Source organism: Penicillium atrosanguineum (genome assembly GCF_028827265.1).
Source record: "Penicillium atrosanguineum strain IBT 20685 chromosome Unknown utg000002l_segment0_segment0, whole genome shotgun sequence".
NCBI lineage: Eukaryota > Fungi > Ascomycota > Eurotiomycetes > Eurotiales > Aspergillaceae > Penicillium > Penicillium atrosanguineum.
This window is the reverse complement of record NW_026623134.1, coordinates 3,294,411-3,307,070: the sequence shown is the minus strand read 5'-3', so window position 1 is coordinate 3,307,070 and position 12,660 is coordinate 3,294,411. Positions and strand designations below refer to the sequence as shown.

At 49.3% G+C, this 12,660-nt stretch overlaps 3 protein-coding genes across 3 annotated transcripts; 1 reads left to right on the top strand and 2 right to left on the bottom strand.

Annotated features, from left to right (window-relative positions):
* Nucleotides 1-519: 519 nt before the first annotated feature.
* clcA (putative C6 finger domain protein) lies at nt 520-4,170 on the top strand (the record flags this gene model as incomplete). Its single annotated transcript, XM_056883082.1, is given in 5 exon segments — nt 520-697; nt 712-1,070; nt 1,125-1,237; nt 1,299-3,902; nt 3,963-4,170. 5 exon segments carry the CDS (start codon nt 520-522, stop codon nt 4,168-4,170), a joined length of 3,462 nt encoding a protein of 1,153 aa, XP_056744923.1.
* A 770-nt stretch (nt 4,171-4,940) lies between these two features.
* On the bottom strand, nt 4,941-10,349 carry N7443_003025 (uncharacterized protein; the record flags this gene model as incomplete). Its single annotated transcript, XM_056883081.1, has 15 exons — nt 4,941-5,157; nt 5,228-5,620; nt 5,695-6,288; nt 6,353-6,494; nt 6,557-6,672; nt 6,720-6,791; nt 6,854-6,971; nt 7,072-7,413; nt 7,463-7,625; nt 7,694-8,226; nt 8,341-8,571; nt 8,653-8,886; nt 8,952-9,234; nt 9,292-10,044; nt 10,125-10,349. The coding sequence occupies 15 exons, from the start codon at nt 10,347-10,349 to the stop codon at nt 4,941-4,943; spliced, it is 4,416 nt and encodes a 1,471-aa protein (XP_056744922.1).
* Nucleotides 10,350-11,740: 1,391 nt separating this feature from the next.
* Nucleotides 11,741-12,158, bottom strand: N7443_003024 (uncharacterized protein; the record flags this gene model as incomplete). The annotated part of the gene is made up of 2 exons (XM_056883080.1): nt 11,741-12,021; nt 12,089-12,158. 2 exons carry the CDS (start codon nt 12,156-12,158, stop codon nt 11,741-11,743), a joined length of 351 nt encoding a protein of 116 aa, XP_056744921.1.
* Nucleotides 12,159-12,660: the final 502 nt, after the last annotated feature.

Genomic DNA, 12,660 nt, shown 5'->3' with positions numbered 1-12,660 from the left:
AGTGCTCAGATGCTCCACATCCACCTTCCCTGTACAAGCTTCCCTTTTCCCCTCCTCCACCTGTGCGATCTATCTGATACGTCCTGGAACCTTTTCCTCCCGTTTCTTGTTTCTCGTCATTTTTCAAGGTTACTCTACATCTCTACCTTTGGCTCGATCATCCTATCTGACTTCTTATTCTTGTTGTTTCTAGCTCCACCCGCTTAACAAAGAGCTTCCAACGGGCATCCCGACCCGCACCCAATTTTTGCGCCAACACCCCGGCTCACCGATCTTGTAACCGGTGCGGCTAATCTCACCCTCGATCTTGAACTCGACCTCGACCATCTCGACTATTTCGGCCTGGTTCTCTCCCTTGGTCTCGTCATGTTCATCTAAGCGATCTTTTCAAGCTATATTGCTTCTGTAAACGGTATGCGACCTTGCATCACTGGGTGATTTGAGCCGAATCATTGCGCCTGACACTGGGCTCAGAATTCTACCATCTTCGGACGAGGACTCGACTTCCAACTCAACCCGATGCAACGCATGCCACCTCCCGATGGGCACCATGTGCCTCCCGGCCCGCATGGTGTCTACGAGCATGCATGGCGCCCTCCATACCATCCTGCACCCTACGACGGCCACGCGCCGGATTCCCGCCGTACCTCAACCGCCTCAGCACCGTTGCCTCCCCAATACCCAGTCAACCCCAACCGTGAGCTACCGCAGCTTCCCCCTCCGGACCAGAGGGTCCCTACGGCCGACCCAGTAGCTTATCAGGCCCTCCTCCCCACCCGGCACAAGACTTAAGTCCAGTACACGCAAGCTATCGTCCGATAAATGGAACACCACACGAGTCATCGCCACACTCTGCCCCACCAGACTATCGGGCGCGCATGGGCTTTCAACCGCCCGAGCAGCTCACCCCCACTGAGTCAACACCGACATCTGCTTCTCTACCTCCATCATCTCAATTTATGACACCGGCGCCACCAGTCCCTCCGGGCACGCCTGGTCCCTATGACCCGGGATATTATCAGAACCCGGCTTACGGGGCGCGCCAGCGCAAGGCGGCGCGAGCAACCCAAGTCAGTTTTGTGAGCATGCTGTTATGATGATCGACTAATTTGAGATCGCTGTAGGCTTGCGATCAATGTCGTGCGAGAAAGGCTAAATGCGACGAGGGACGACCGGCTTGTAGTCACTGCAAAGAAAACAACTTGATTTGCGTGTACAAAGAAGTACCACCTCACAAGTCTGTGCCCTCCCCAAACGATGAGGCAAAACCGGAAAATTAACATTAATTCAATGAACAGGCAGGAGAAAACGGCTCAGTTGTTATTGGATCGACTGATGGAGATGGAGGACAAATTCATCGATCGTATTGGCAGAGTGGAGAAGTACCAGGCTGATCAGGGCCAGATCCTCGAACAGCTTCTGGGTCAGGGGCCGAGTGAGACAACCCGCGCGCTGAAATACCGCGCAAATGCTCCTATCCCGCCTCGAGACCCGGTCTTGAAGACCGAAGCCCCCGCTATGCAGGCCATGCAAAGCATGCAGGCTATGCAGACTATGCAGCCCATTCAACCGGACATAGTTGACGACAAGAGTCCATTCTTCGGACAGCCAGCACAGCCTGCTCTGAACCCTAACTCGAGTTTCGACGATGTGAAGAATGACAATGAGGGAGAGCTTTCGATACCGGTGGAGCATACAACCGCCGCACACAAACTTTTGATGTGGCCCTCTATTAAGAGACTAATTGTCCCTCACGAGTATGACGAGGACTACGTTATGAGATTGGAGGAAGAGCGCGGCCTTATCAGTGTATATGGACAGGGCGAGATTTCGTCGACAGCCGATGACACCCAACTTCCTTCAACCCCAATTACTCGCGACGGCGGTAGCTTTGATGAGACCCGTATCAACGGAGACTCCAATGTTCTGACAGGTGCGACATCGGATCCGGTTGACGTTGATATTGACAGCTTCGGCCGGCTGAGCCTAGATGCGAAAACGGCTCGACGGTACTACCAAACTTACCTGGAAAAGATTCATCAGCTTCATCCTTTCCTCAACAAGCCAGAGCTTGATGGAAAGGTTGAAGCTTTCATCAGATCTTTCTGCCCCCGGGACACCTCGCCACTTCAACAGAACTCTACTCTTTGCCGAGAGAACTCTCGTCCGATGAAACGAAAGCGTTCCCATGAAGATCTGCAGGGTATCCGCGGTGGGTCTGTGGACGCTGCTGCTGCCTCCGTTCGGCCACGCGTGGGCCGGAATATCGACAATGCTATCATTCTGCTGCTTTTTGCGCTCGGTGCTATCTGCGAGACCAAGTCTCCCCTTCCGGGGCCCATAATGAACAGACCCGACTATCTCGACGAAAGAATCCCTAAACCCCTTCCGCCTATTGGGCCCCCTCCTGCCGTGAATGGCACCCATGTCCATAATGGTGTTCCCTCCCCTGCAAATTCGGATTCTGCTCTGCCAACATCAGCATCGTTCTATAACTCGCAACTTCATTCTACGAGCCAGTCCTTCCCGTCCTCAGTAACTGAAATTCGAGGTCAGAACTACGCGTCAAAACGATCTATTCCACGTACGAGGAATGAATTTGGTCATGTCAAAAATCTGCAGGTTATTCCAGGCTTGTCCCTTTATGGTTACGCAACCACCGTCCTAGGTCTTCTCCAAGGCGGCGTTGAGCTAGAGCATGTACAGGCAGGGTTACTTGCTGGACTCTATGCTGGCCAGCTAGCACACCCTTTCCAAAGCCATGGCTGGATCTGCCAGGCTGCAAGAGCGTGTCAAGTCCTCGTTCGACAAAAGCGATATGAGCGACTTGACGATAACAACACCATAAAGGATCTCTACAACTTTGCCTATTGGACGTGCCTGCAACTGGAGAGTGATCTGCTCGCGGAGCTCGATATTCCCGCAAGTGGTATTTCCCGTTCCGAGGGTCGGATGGGTCTTCCTAAGGGGGTATTCATTCCTCTACCCGACGAGAGTGGCGCACCTTCAACCATCATGATGATGTTTTACTCGGCCCAGATTCACCTTCGAAAAGTTCTCAACCGAGTACATACAGATCTATACAAAGTTGAAAAGCAGGGTCAAACGCGCTGGTCATCCAATGTGCAGGAAGCTCTTAGCATGAACCTCGACCTCTGGCGAACTAGTCTCCCCACCACCATGAGCTGGACCGACAAGGAACCGCCCGCCAAGGACATCAACGCTGCGCGTATGAGAGCCAAGTACTACGGAGCTCGGTATATCATTCACCGACCTCTGCTATACCATGCGCTCCACTATGGTCAGACAGGCGCCCGCGTCGGGTCCGTTGCCCAGACCTCAGTCGATTCACCCACCGGATCTGCCAACAATTCGCAAACACAGCAGATGTCGCCTTCAATGACGCAGGCCGGCCAGCGCGCCCCAGGCATGACCCGGATGAGCTGGACCGACAAGGAACCGCCCGCCAAGGACATCAACGCTGCGCGTATGAGAGCCAAGTACTACGGAGCTCGGTATATCATTCACCGACCTCTGCTATACCATGCGCTCCACTATGGTCAGACAGGCGCCCGCGTCGGGTCCGTTGCCCAGACCTCAGTCGATTCACCCACCGGATCTGCCAACAATTCGCAAACACAGCAGATGTCGCCTTCAATGACGCAGGCCGGCCAGCGCGCCCCAGGCATGACCCGGATCATGAGCAACATAGGCAATCCGCCCGCCGAATTCAGTTCCTTTGCAAACGGCTGGACCCCACCCACCGTTGCCTTGCGCGAACTTCCACAGAAACTCCGCCGCGCTTGCAAAGTCTGCATCGAGTCCGCAATCCTAAGTACCACAGCATTCGACGGAATCCCCGATCGCCTCGTCGTGACCAATATCTTCGGCACAGCCCATGCGTAAGCGCCTCATCTCTACCACCCTAACTAAAACTACCCAGTAGTACTAACTCGACCCAGTCAATTCGGAAATATGCTTGTCCTCTCCGCAACATATATGTCCAGCCTCTCCGAGCTCGTTGAACGCTCCGTTCTTGAACGCCTTCTCAAACGCACAATCCGCTTCCTCCTCCGCAGCGAAAACATCTCACCTACCCTCCGCGCCGACGCAAAGATCCTCACCGAAATATATAGGAAGATCTTCGGCAATGACCCCGTTCTCAACTAGCCTCGCTTTTCCACGATGATACCATAGCCCTGTTTCTTGATTTAGGTTCCTGGTGTTCAGTGTTCAACCGGCGTGTATAACCCTTTATCTTCACTTCCCCTTTTCATTACCTCGAATGTGGAATGTGCAGGGTGGCCCCTTCTGCGTTTTTACTTTCCTTTCGTCCTATCTGTCGATACGGACTGGATATTCCATTGGAAATGGATATACCGAGGGATCTTCCTCGACTTTGGATTTTCTCTCGGAGTTGGAATCCCACTAAGGCCATTATACTTTTTGCATTGCGATAAACCATCGGTCTGAGATACATTTTTCTTCTTTTTCTTTTCTATATTTGGGTTGCATTTTGATATCTCTGGTTGGTTTTGGTGTTACGTTTTTTTTCATATATATCTATTCCCAATGAGACTGCCGATGCAGGTACCAGTTATTGAAACTTTGAATTTGAATCTTCTTTGACGTGCCTTAGTAGATTGTGGTGCCAGTAATGGATTCATGAATCGCAAGAGTGATGGATGAAAACAGTAAGAAACATGGCATAAACAAGATGAGGAAAACATTACTCTATTAAAAAATGTTGACTAGAGGAACCACTCGACTGAAAAAGCAATTGATTTCAATGACGAATGATGGCTATCAAAAGCGAATTGCATGTTTATCTTTTGAGTATTCCAAGACCAGATAACGCAAATTAAATAGAAAAGCAAGAATAAAAAGAAACCCGGTTGCAAAAGCAAAACCCGAAAGGCAATGCCCTAGAGCTCTGGATGTCACGGCTCGAGGCTCAGCAGCTTCGAAAATTCCCCATCAGGCTTATCGAGTAGATCATGAGGATTTCCGACCTCCACAATTTCACCACTTTTCAGAACAGCAACCTGATCGAAGTCAAGCAATGTGTGGATTCTATGCGCCACCATTATTACGGTGCAGCCATGGAACGACTCCCGTATGACATTCTGTACCTTGGCATCTGTTTCAGAGTCCAGGCTACATGGTTTCTCGTCAGCTACCACACAATGAATGGAATGAAAAACAAGTCAAAACAACACAAACGTACCTGCTTGTTGGCTCATCCAAAATCAATATCTTGCTCCTCTTCAGCAGAGCTCTGGCAAGACAGAACAGCTGCTTCTGGCCCAGGGATAGGATGCTGTCATCTAATTTTGAATCCAGCACCTCTTCGTCGGTACCACTGTGGCTTGCTGCCAGGATGCTCCAAATCCGCACAGATTGCAGAGCAGCAACAATCTGCGCATTCAAGACCTTGCCCAAGGGATCGGCATTTTCCTTGACTGTACCGGGGAAAATGAAGGGTTCTTGGCTGAGACAGCTAATGCGTTGTCGAATTGATGATCCGGGCACTAAGGAAATATCTTGTCCATCAATGCGGATTTGGCCGGATACAATCTCATTGAGACGAAGGAGGGACAGTGCCAATGTACTCTTGCCACTAGCTCGAAGTAATCTGTCAGCCCAATTGTTGGATAATGAAAAAGGATGAATTCCACTGAGGACAATTATCACCTTCCGGTTCTGCCACACAAGCCAAACTTCTGTCCGGCTCCAATTCGAAGATTAATGCCGTTGAGTAGAGGTTTCGTCTCACCAAAATTCCAAGCAATTCCTGCATCTAAAAATTCGACCTCGCCGCTTGTCGGCCATTCCGAGACTTCATCATAAGTCTGAGTGGCCATGTTACTCTTTTCATGAGGGGTTTCCTCGGCAAATTCTTTGATGCGTGAAATGGCTCCCAGTGACGTTTCAAGCAATGTCCAGTTTTGGATCAGCTCTGATAGAACCAGTCCCAGATCCATCATCAAGACAAGGGCAATCCCTAGTAGACCCGGGTCCAAGTGAGAGTGAAGAACGACGGATGCTCCAACCAGAAGCAATGTTATGCCGGCCACAATCAGGTTCAGCACAAGACTCAGCCAGCGTTGGATACACAGGAGGAGGTAGTATGGTCTTTGGGCGCTGTCTAATATAGAAAGCATTCGATTTGTCGTAGCATGAGTCCAGGAAAAGGCACGAATAGTGGTGAGTCCCGCCAGTGACTCGATGAAGTGGGTGTAAAGGGGGCTCTTGAGCTCAATTCTGTAGATGATTTGCATGAGTTTTCTGAATCGTATAATCAAACATATGAAGCATGTTAGTGTTAGGAAAGCACATAAAAGCAACATACTCTAGTAGTCGCAGCTGACGAGATGTTTGAAGATAAAACCTCTGAATCAGATAGAGGACTGCAATTATAATAGGTAAAGCGGCTGCTAAATAGGGCAATGAGGCTATGGCAGTGGCGCCCTGAGCAATAGCTCCGAAAAACTCTAGAGGTTGGCAAAGTTAGCATACCAAACATTTTTCTTTCAAGCTTCATCGCTGCACTGACGGAACCCTGTAGATATGAAGCCTCGAGGCAGGATCATATCAACTAGCCTCATGTCCTGACTGAAACGTGTTACTAGAACTCCCGTATCGAGGTTAGAAAGAAAGGATAAGGGAGCACTACCATTATTAGCTAATTATCGCAACGAGTATTTAGAGATACTCACCCAATACAAGTCTTCAGCACGGTTGTATGAAGGTTCCTGGAGGCCAATGGGACAATAATAACCCATGTCCAGCTATAACTAGGTTAGAGAGCTCATCGAACGCACACATTGATCGAAGGGGATATTGAACACACAATACAGCAAGTACAAGCGCAAGGGCTTGGACCACAGAGAATGCTCCATACAGTCCAAGCCAGTAGCCTAGGCGCGAATCGTTGTCACTGCTGGAGGACCAGATGCTGACCCAGACATCTGAGAAAGAATCAGTTTCAAGTTGCCGAGTGCACAATCTCCGTCGCGATTGGGTAGTTCTTGTCAACGACGCACTGTGGGGCATTTTATTATAACTTACAGCGGAATCCGCCCATACCGGCATCTGTAACTAGGAAGAGAAGCAACGAAGCAATTCGTGACCAACCCAGTGCAGAAAAATAATACTTATATACAGCAAGGTCGGTTGTCCGTCGACTGTTATATGTGGAAGAAGAAGCACTAAAAGCGGCAGTCGGAGGCTCTACCACCACATCTGCGGACTTCTTGCCTTCTTCTGCCTCATCTGTTTGTGTGAGTTGAGCATCATTCAGCTGAATGAAGCCATCAATGCCGTCTCGAATTTGGGCATAGCTGCCTTGCTTGGCCACTTGACCATTGTCCCCGAACACCATGATCAAGTCAGCCTGGGGCAAATTATGGGCTAGAATGTGGTTAATCAGGTCAATAGTCTGGAAACAAGGTATACATACCAGTGTGAGTAGCCAAAAAAACAGTACAGCCCAGCTGACGCAGGAGCCCAGCTGTGCCGAAGACATTTTTAAATACAATTCGGGCCGTGACATTGTCCAGGCTACCTAGAACGTCGTCAAAGCAAGCGATGCGTCTACGAGCATAGACCGCTCGTGCGATGGCCTATACACACCAGAATTTAATTGAGAGGCCGAATCTTTCTGGATGTATAGACATAAGTCATCACTCACGATTCTTTGTCTCTGTCCTCCACTCAGCTTAGAACCTTTACTGCCGACTAGTGTTTTGTCGTTCGCCGGCATCTTCTCAAGATCGAAGTCCAGCGCACATGCGCTTACAACGGTGCGATACCAGTCAGGATCAAAGGTAGAAGATGAATATTCGCCAACAATATTACTCCGTATTGAAGAATTTGATAGCCATGGTGTGTCTTCACAGAAGGCCAAGTCTGGGTACTTCACGAAGAGCTCCCCTTCCAACACAGGCGTGTCACCTGCCAGACCCTTGAGAAAGGTAGATTTTCCGCAGCCGACTGGACCAACAAGGATGACAAGTTGGCCAGAATCGGCATCATTCAGAGTGAATGTTACACCATTTCCCTCTGATATAGAAAGAGGTTTCCAGCCAAATTTGACATTCCGTAGAGATAGGACTACATCTCTCTCGCCGTGTGGAAGCTGTGAGAGGGGAGACAATTCAATACCAGAGATGTTGCTGGATGATGTGGAGCGAGCCAACAATGGACGGAGAAGCTGTCTCTTCTCTGTGTTATTCAGGGTCCTATTAGCTCTCGTTGACAAACTTAAGAGTCTGATTCAGGATCCGGGAAATCCAGAAAACAGTCAAACAATTTAAAATTGGGGATTGAAGCTCTCACCACGGCGCTTCTGACTCTTAAGGAACTCCTGTATTCTATGCAGGCATCCTACTGAAGCAAATGTGTCTGGAATCGCCAACAAGAGGTAGCTTAGTGGTGTGATCATCAAGCTAATAAGCGACAACGAGGAGATGGCTTGATTTACAGCAAGGCCCCCAGAGCCCTGCAGTAATGCTACTATCGCATATGCAGCCAATGTAGCAAGCTGGCCGATTATTATGGGGGAGTTGACTGGAGTTGAACATCAGTACGATCATGTGCTGATCAGAGTAATCCAATGGGCTTAGGATAGGGGCGAATGTAAGCACGCACCCATGCAGACACGAATTGACTGGATCCGGCGGAACCTCTTCGAAACCTCAAGCTCCTCCACGCGCAATGCCTCGATCTTGGAACTCATTATCTCGGCTAAACCGAGAAACTTAACGTTGCGAATAGACCCAAGGATGGAAGTTGTGAAGTTGATCCGCTTCTCGGTGGCCCGAAGCCATTCCTTTTGCCGAGTGGAAACAGCATTGCCCATCGCAAATGAGGAAGCTGTGAATACTAACATGATGTTGTCAGATGATTGGAAGTCTGGGAGACTGGTCAGGGAAATGGACAGAACTAACTGGTCACTACCAAAATCGGAGCAATGCAAACCGCACCGACCTGGGTTTTTAGCAACCACGTAGCCAGTGCTAACTGGAGCGCGTTTGCCCAAGTCTCACAGACGACCGAATAAAAATATTCGGCAAGCATTTCTATGTCAGAGCCTATAAGCGACATTGCACTGGATTCGTCTGTGCTGCCCAGTGGCAGATCCATCATATGCTGGAACACAAGACTCATCAGACCTCCTCGGATCATAGTTGTAGCACGGTATCCCAGGTGCTCATAAGAAGCTCTAGAAACCTATAAGGCAATGTCAGTGTTACCTCCAGCAGTGCGACGAGATGACAACAAGCTTACAGCAATCCCGACAAAGACGATTGCAGTGGCTCCAATTAAGCCATAGCTGGTGTCGAGTGAGAAAGAGTCAGTCCGTTGTAAGACACTGACCACTTTTCCAATGAGGAATGGCTGCGCAATACTAAATCCCACTACGCAAAGCCGCGGGAAGGCGATCGCTACCATTTCCCAGCGGAGGCACTTGATCACTGCCCAAAGTAACGCATTTTGTCCAGCCTTGTTGGAGCAGACCCACGCATCTGCAAATCGGACAGACAACCGCGAAGACAATAGCTTCTCGTGAACGGCAGGGAGATCACCTTCAGCCAGTGACGCTAAGTGCCCTCTCCACAGCAGCCCATTCAGCCAGGTAAATAAGCCTCGGGTGAAAGGCCCACTCACGCTCTCAGTGGAATAATACTTCTCGGTAGTTAGAAGCCATTTTTGCTTTTCAACGCTAGCTAGCAATAAAAGAACTAATTTGATGGCCAAAGAAGTAGAAAGAAAAGCAGAGTAGACCTTATTTTCCGGTAGCAGCCACGCTGTGCGCACACGCGCAAGGTCAAAGAACAGTGTGATGAACAGATTCGCAGAGACAAGGAAAGATGGCCGAATTGACCGGACGTGCTCTAGGTCAAGAAGCAGTATAACTCCCAGCGCCGATAATAGGTCGAGAACGGCACTTGCAAGCAGTGTGCGCCCTCCAACGGGGTGGTTTTTCGCAACAAGCACAAGCAATGCAACTTGAATAGCTGCAAAAATCACAGAGACACTCTAGTTTAAGATAAATCTTAATACTTGGTCGTCCCCGTATTGAGACCACACATAGGTAGTGGGAAGAGGGGATTACTCACCAGTGTGACCACTCGGACTGTCGAAGAGAGCACCTTCCGAGGCTGTCTGAGCAAGTGGGGCAGATGAATAGATGCCACAAGGAGAAAACAAACGGCCGGAACGAGGCTCAGGATACCGGCCTCGAAAATGACAGTGAAGTCGAATCCTCCGCGACAGTCCGCTGCAGTGACGATAGGCCCAAATTGGTCATCGTCGCATGTGCCCGTGGCCCGCGTCAAAAACATGGCGAGACCAGAGTGCGGGCAGGGAAAGGGAGAATAGAACGTTGAATTGAGAGAGCTGATGGAGGTCCGGTAAGAATTAGCAAGGAAGTTGCTCTCATCTACGAAAAATGGTGCATTTGACGACTCCGAAAATGATCAGCTGCTGCCCCAGGACCCTTTGCACAGTGATCTGCAGCTTTGTTATCGTCTTACAAACAGCTCGCAGTTTGTCTTTTGAGACCCTGATAAATGCGGGCTCTGTGCTAGTGTTACGATGCAGGTGTAGCCCGCTAAGTATTGGGGACAAAAAAGTAGCCTGCTAGAGAGGTTATATTAAGGAGAGGTCCAAGGTGGGAGCTAAGCACCTTTATCTGGCACAACTCACTAGCTCAGTTCTGGCTAGTTTTGATAATTTTCGTCTCGATTTTATAGTAGATTAACAATATAAACTTGGGGAGAGAGTCTCCGATTGGCCGATAAGATACATAGTGAATTTGATGGTTATAAGTCCGGTTATTGCAACAATATTGACGAAATATTGTACTTTGTGAGCGAGATCTGTCAGTTGGCATGTATATAGGCAATCATGATCTCATTCACATTTTATGTGGTCATTCGGTATCCTGGGGTTTACACAAAGACCCAAATGTGCCAAGGCCGTGACGACCAATCGAAGGCTCTTGGCACAGGAACCTGAGGTTCGCCGCCGGAGATCCGACAGCACCCCGAGTCCAGACCCAGAGCTGTATACGGGGCACATCTTGACAGCCAATCATTCCTATATCGACGGCATATGCATATGTGTATACCCTGGTCAATTTGGTTATGTTGTATCCATGGCCCCCAAAAGTTCGCCTCCTCTTTACTCTATCAGTGGCGGGTCTTTTGCCAAGTCTCACTTAGATTCGACTGTGCAGAATGCCCCGCCGGGGCATTGGTGTTCCGGATTGCTCCAGGTCGATGTAACAGGATATTATTAAGTTCATGTGACCGTTCGCTTTCACCCGCATATTCTGATGCTCGAACGCGGCCAACTGAACAAGGCTGGCTCGATAGGAGAAAATGAGCTCAGACCTTAAATTTATACCTAGCCTTGAAACGTAAACTGTTTTCTAGGAAAAAGGAACATGTAGCGTAGAGGCAAAGAGGTATTTTGCAACACTGAAGGAATTCAAGTGATTTCAGGCCGAAAGGTAAGACCCCCGAGGAAAAAAAAAGAATAACAACTTTAGAAGAACATGTTGAATGCTTTCTTGCTAAAGTTAACATGGACTAAAAACTAAGTAGAAAAAATTCCTATATTGCTCCCAGGGGCTGCAATGAAACGTTGATGAACCCCGCCAAACAAATCTAGGAATTGATGATCAGAGACCCTTGCGGATGATCCCGCACCCTAGAATTTAAGCCGCAGGCTAGGGGGTCTCAGTGTATTTTCCGTAGAAAGCCTGACCCACAGCTGAATCCTCCTCTGCATCCTCACGCTTGCGCTCCTCCTTGTATTTTCCGTAGAACGCCTGGCCTACAGCTGAATCCTCCTTTGCATCCTCACGCTTGCGCTGCTCCGTATATTTTCCGTAGAAAGCCTGGCCCACAGCTGAATCCTCCTCGGCCTCCCCACGCTTGTGTGCCTCCTTGTATTTGTCGTAGAAAGCCTGTCCAACGGTTGAATCCGCGTCTGCAACCTGAACTGAATCTGTGAATATCTTCATCAGCAATGCAAAGAGCCGCAGCAAGAACGAAATAAAAAGCATGGATAGTACATTCGACAGGCGCAGCCAGACTAAGACTGGCGACAAGAGAAGCAGTGAGGGCAATGAGCTTGAGATGCATCTTGTCAGGCTATCAGAATATGTCTGACCTAATGAAGATTTGAGGAAGTTGGAATTTATGGGATTGAGATTTAGACACTTTATATTTTCTCAAGTGGTTGCTGGTTGCCCATCTGCCTTTATAGAATACGGGCTGCTTTAACTACTAATATCGAATGGCTTGGGCTTACTGCTGATCAACAACCGGTGCAATCAACCAAGCCCCGCACACTCAACTGTTTGTCGCTTTTGGCCTAACACAGAAAGTGATAATAGCGCAGAGGCCCATGGGGACAAGGTTGTGCAAGTCATCATCGATATGCTGACAGGAACTGCTAGATTAAGTGCCCCTCTCGTGAGGTGAAGATGCATCTCCCTGGGCGGGGCTCGATGCAAGCGTATATGCAAGTCTCAGCCAACGAGATGGGGAATTCAAGACGGGAAAATTGTGTCACGCTGCGAACCAGAGGCAAAGAACACTCCGAGGTTGTGATCGGCAACGCTCAGGCAGGGTGAGTTAGCTG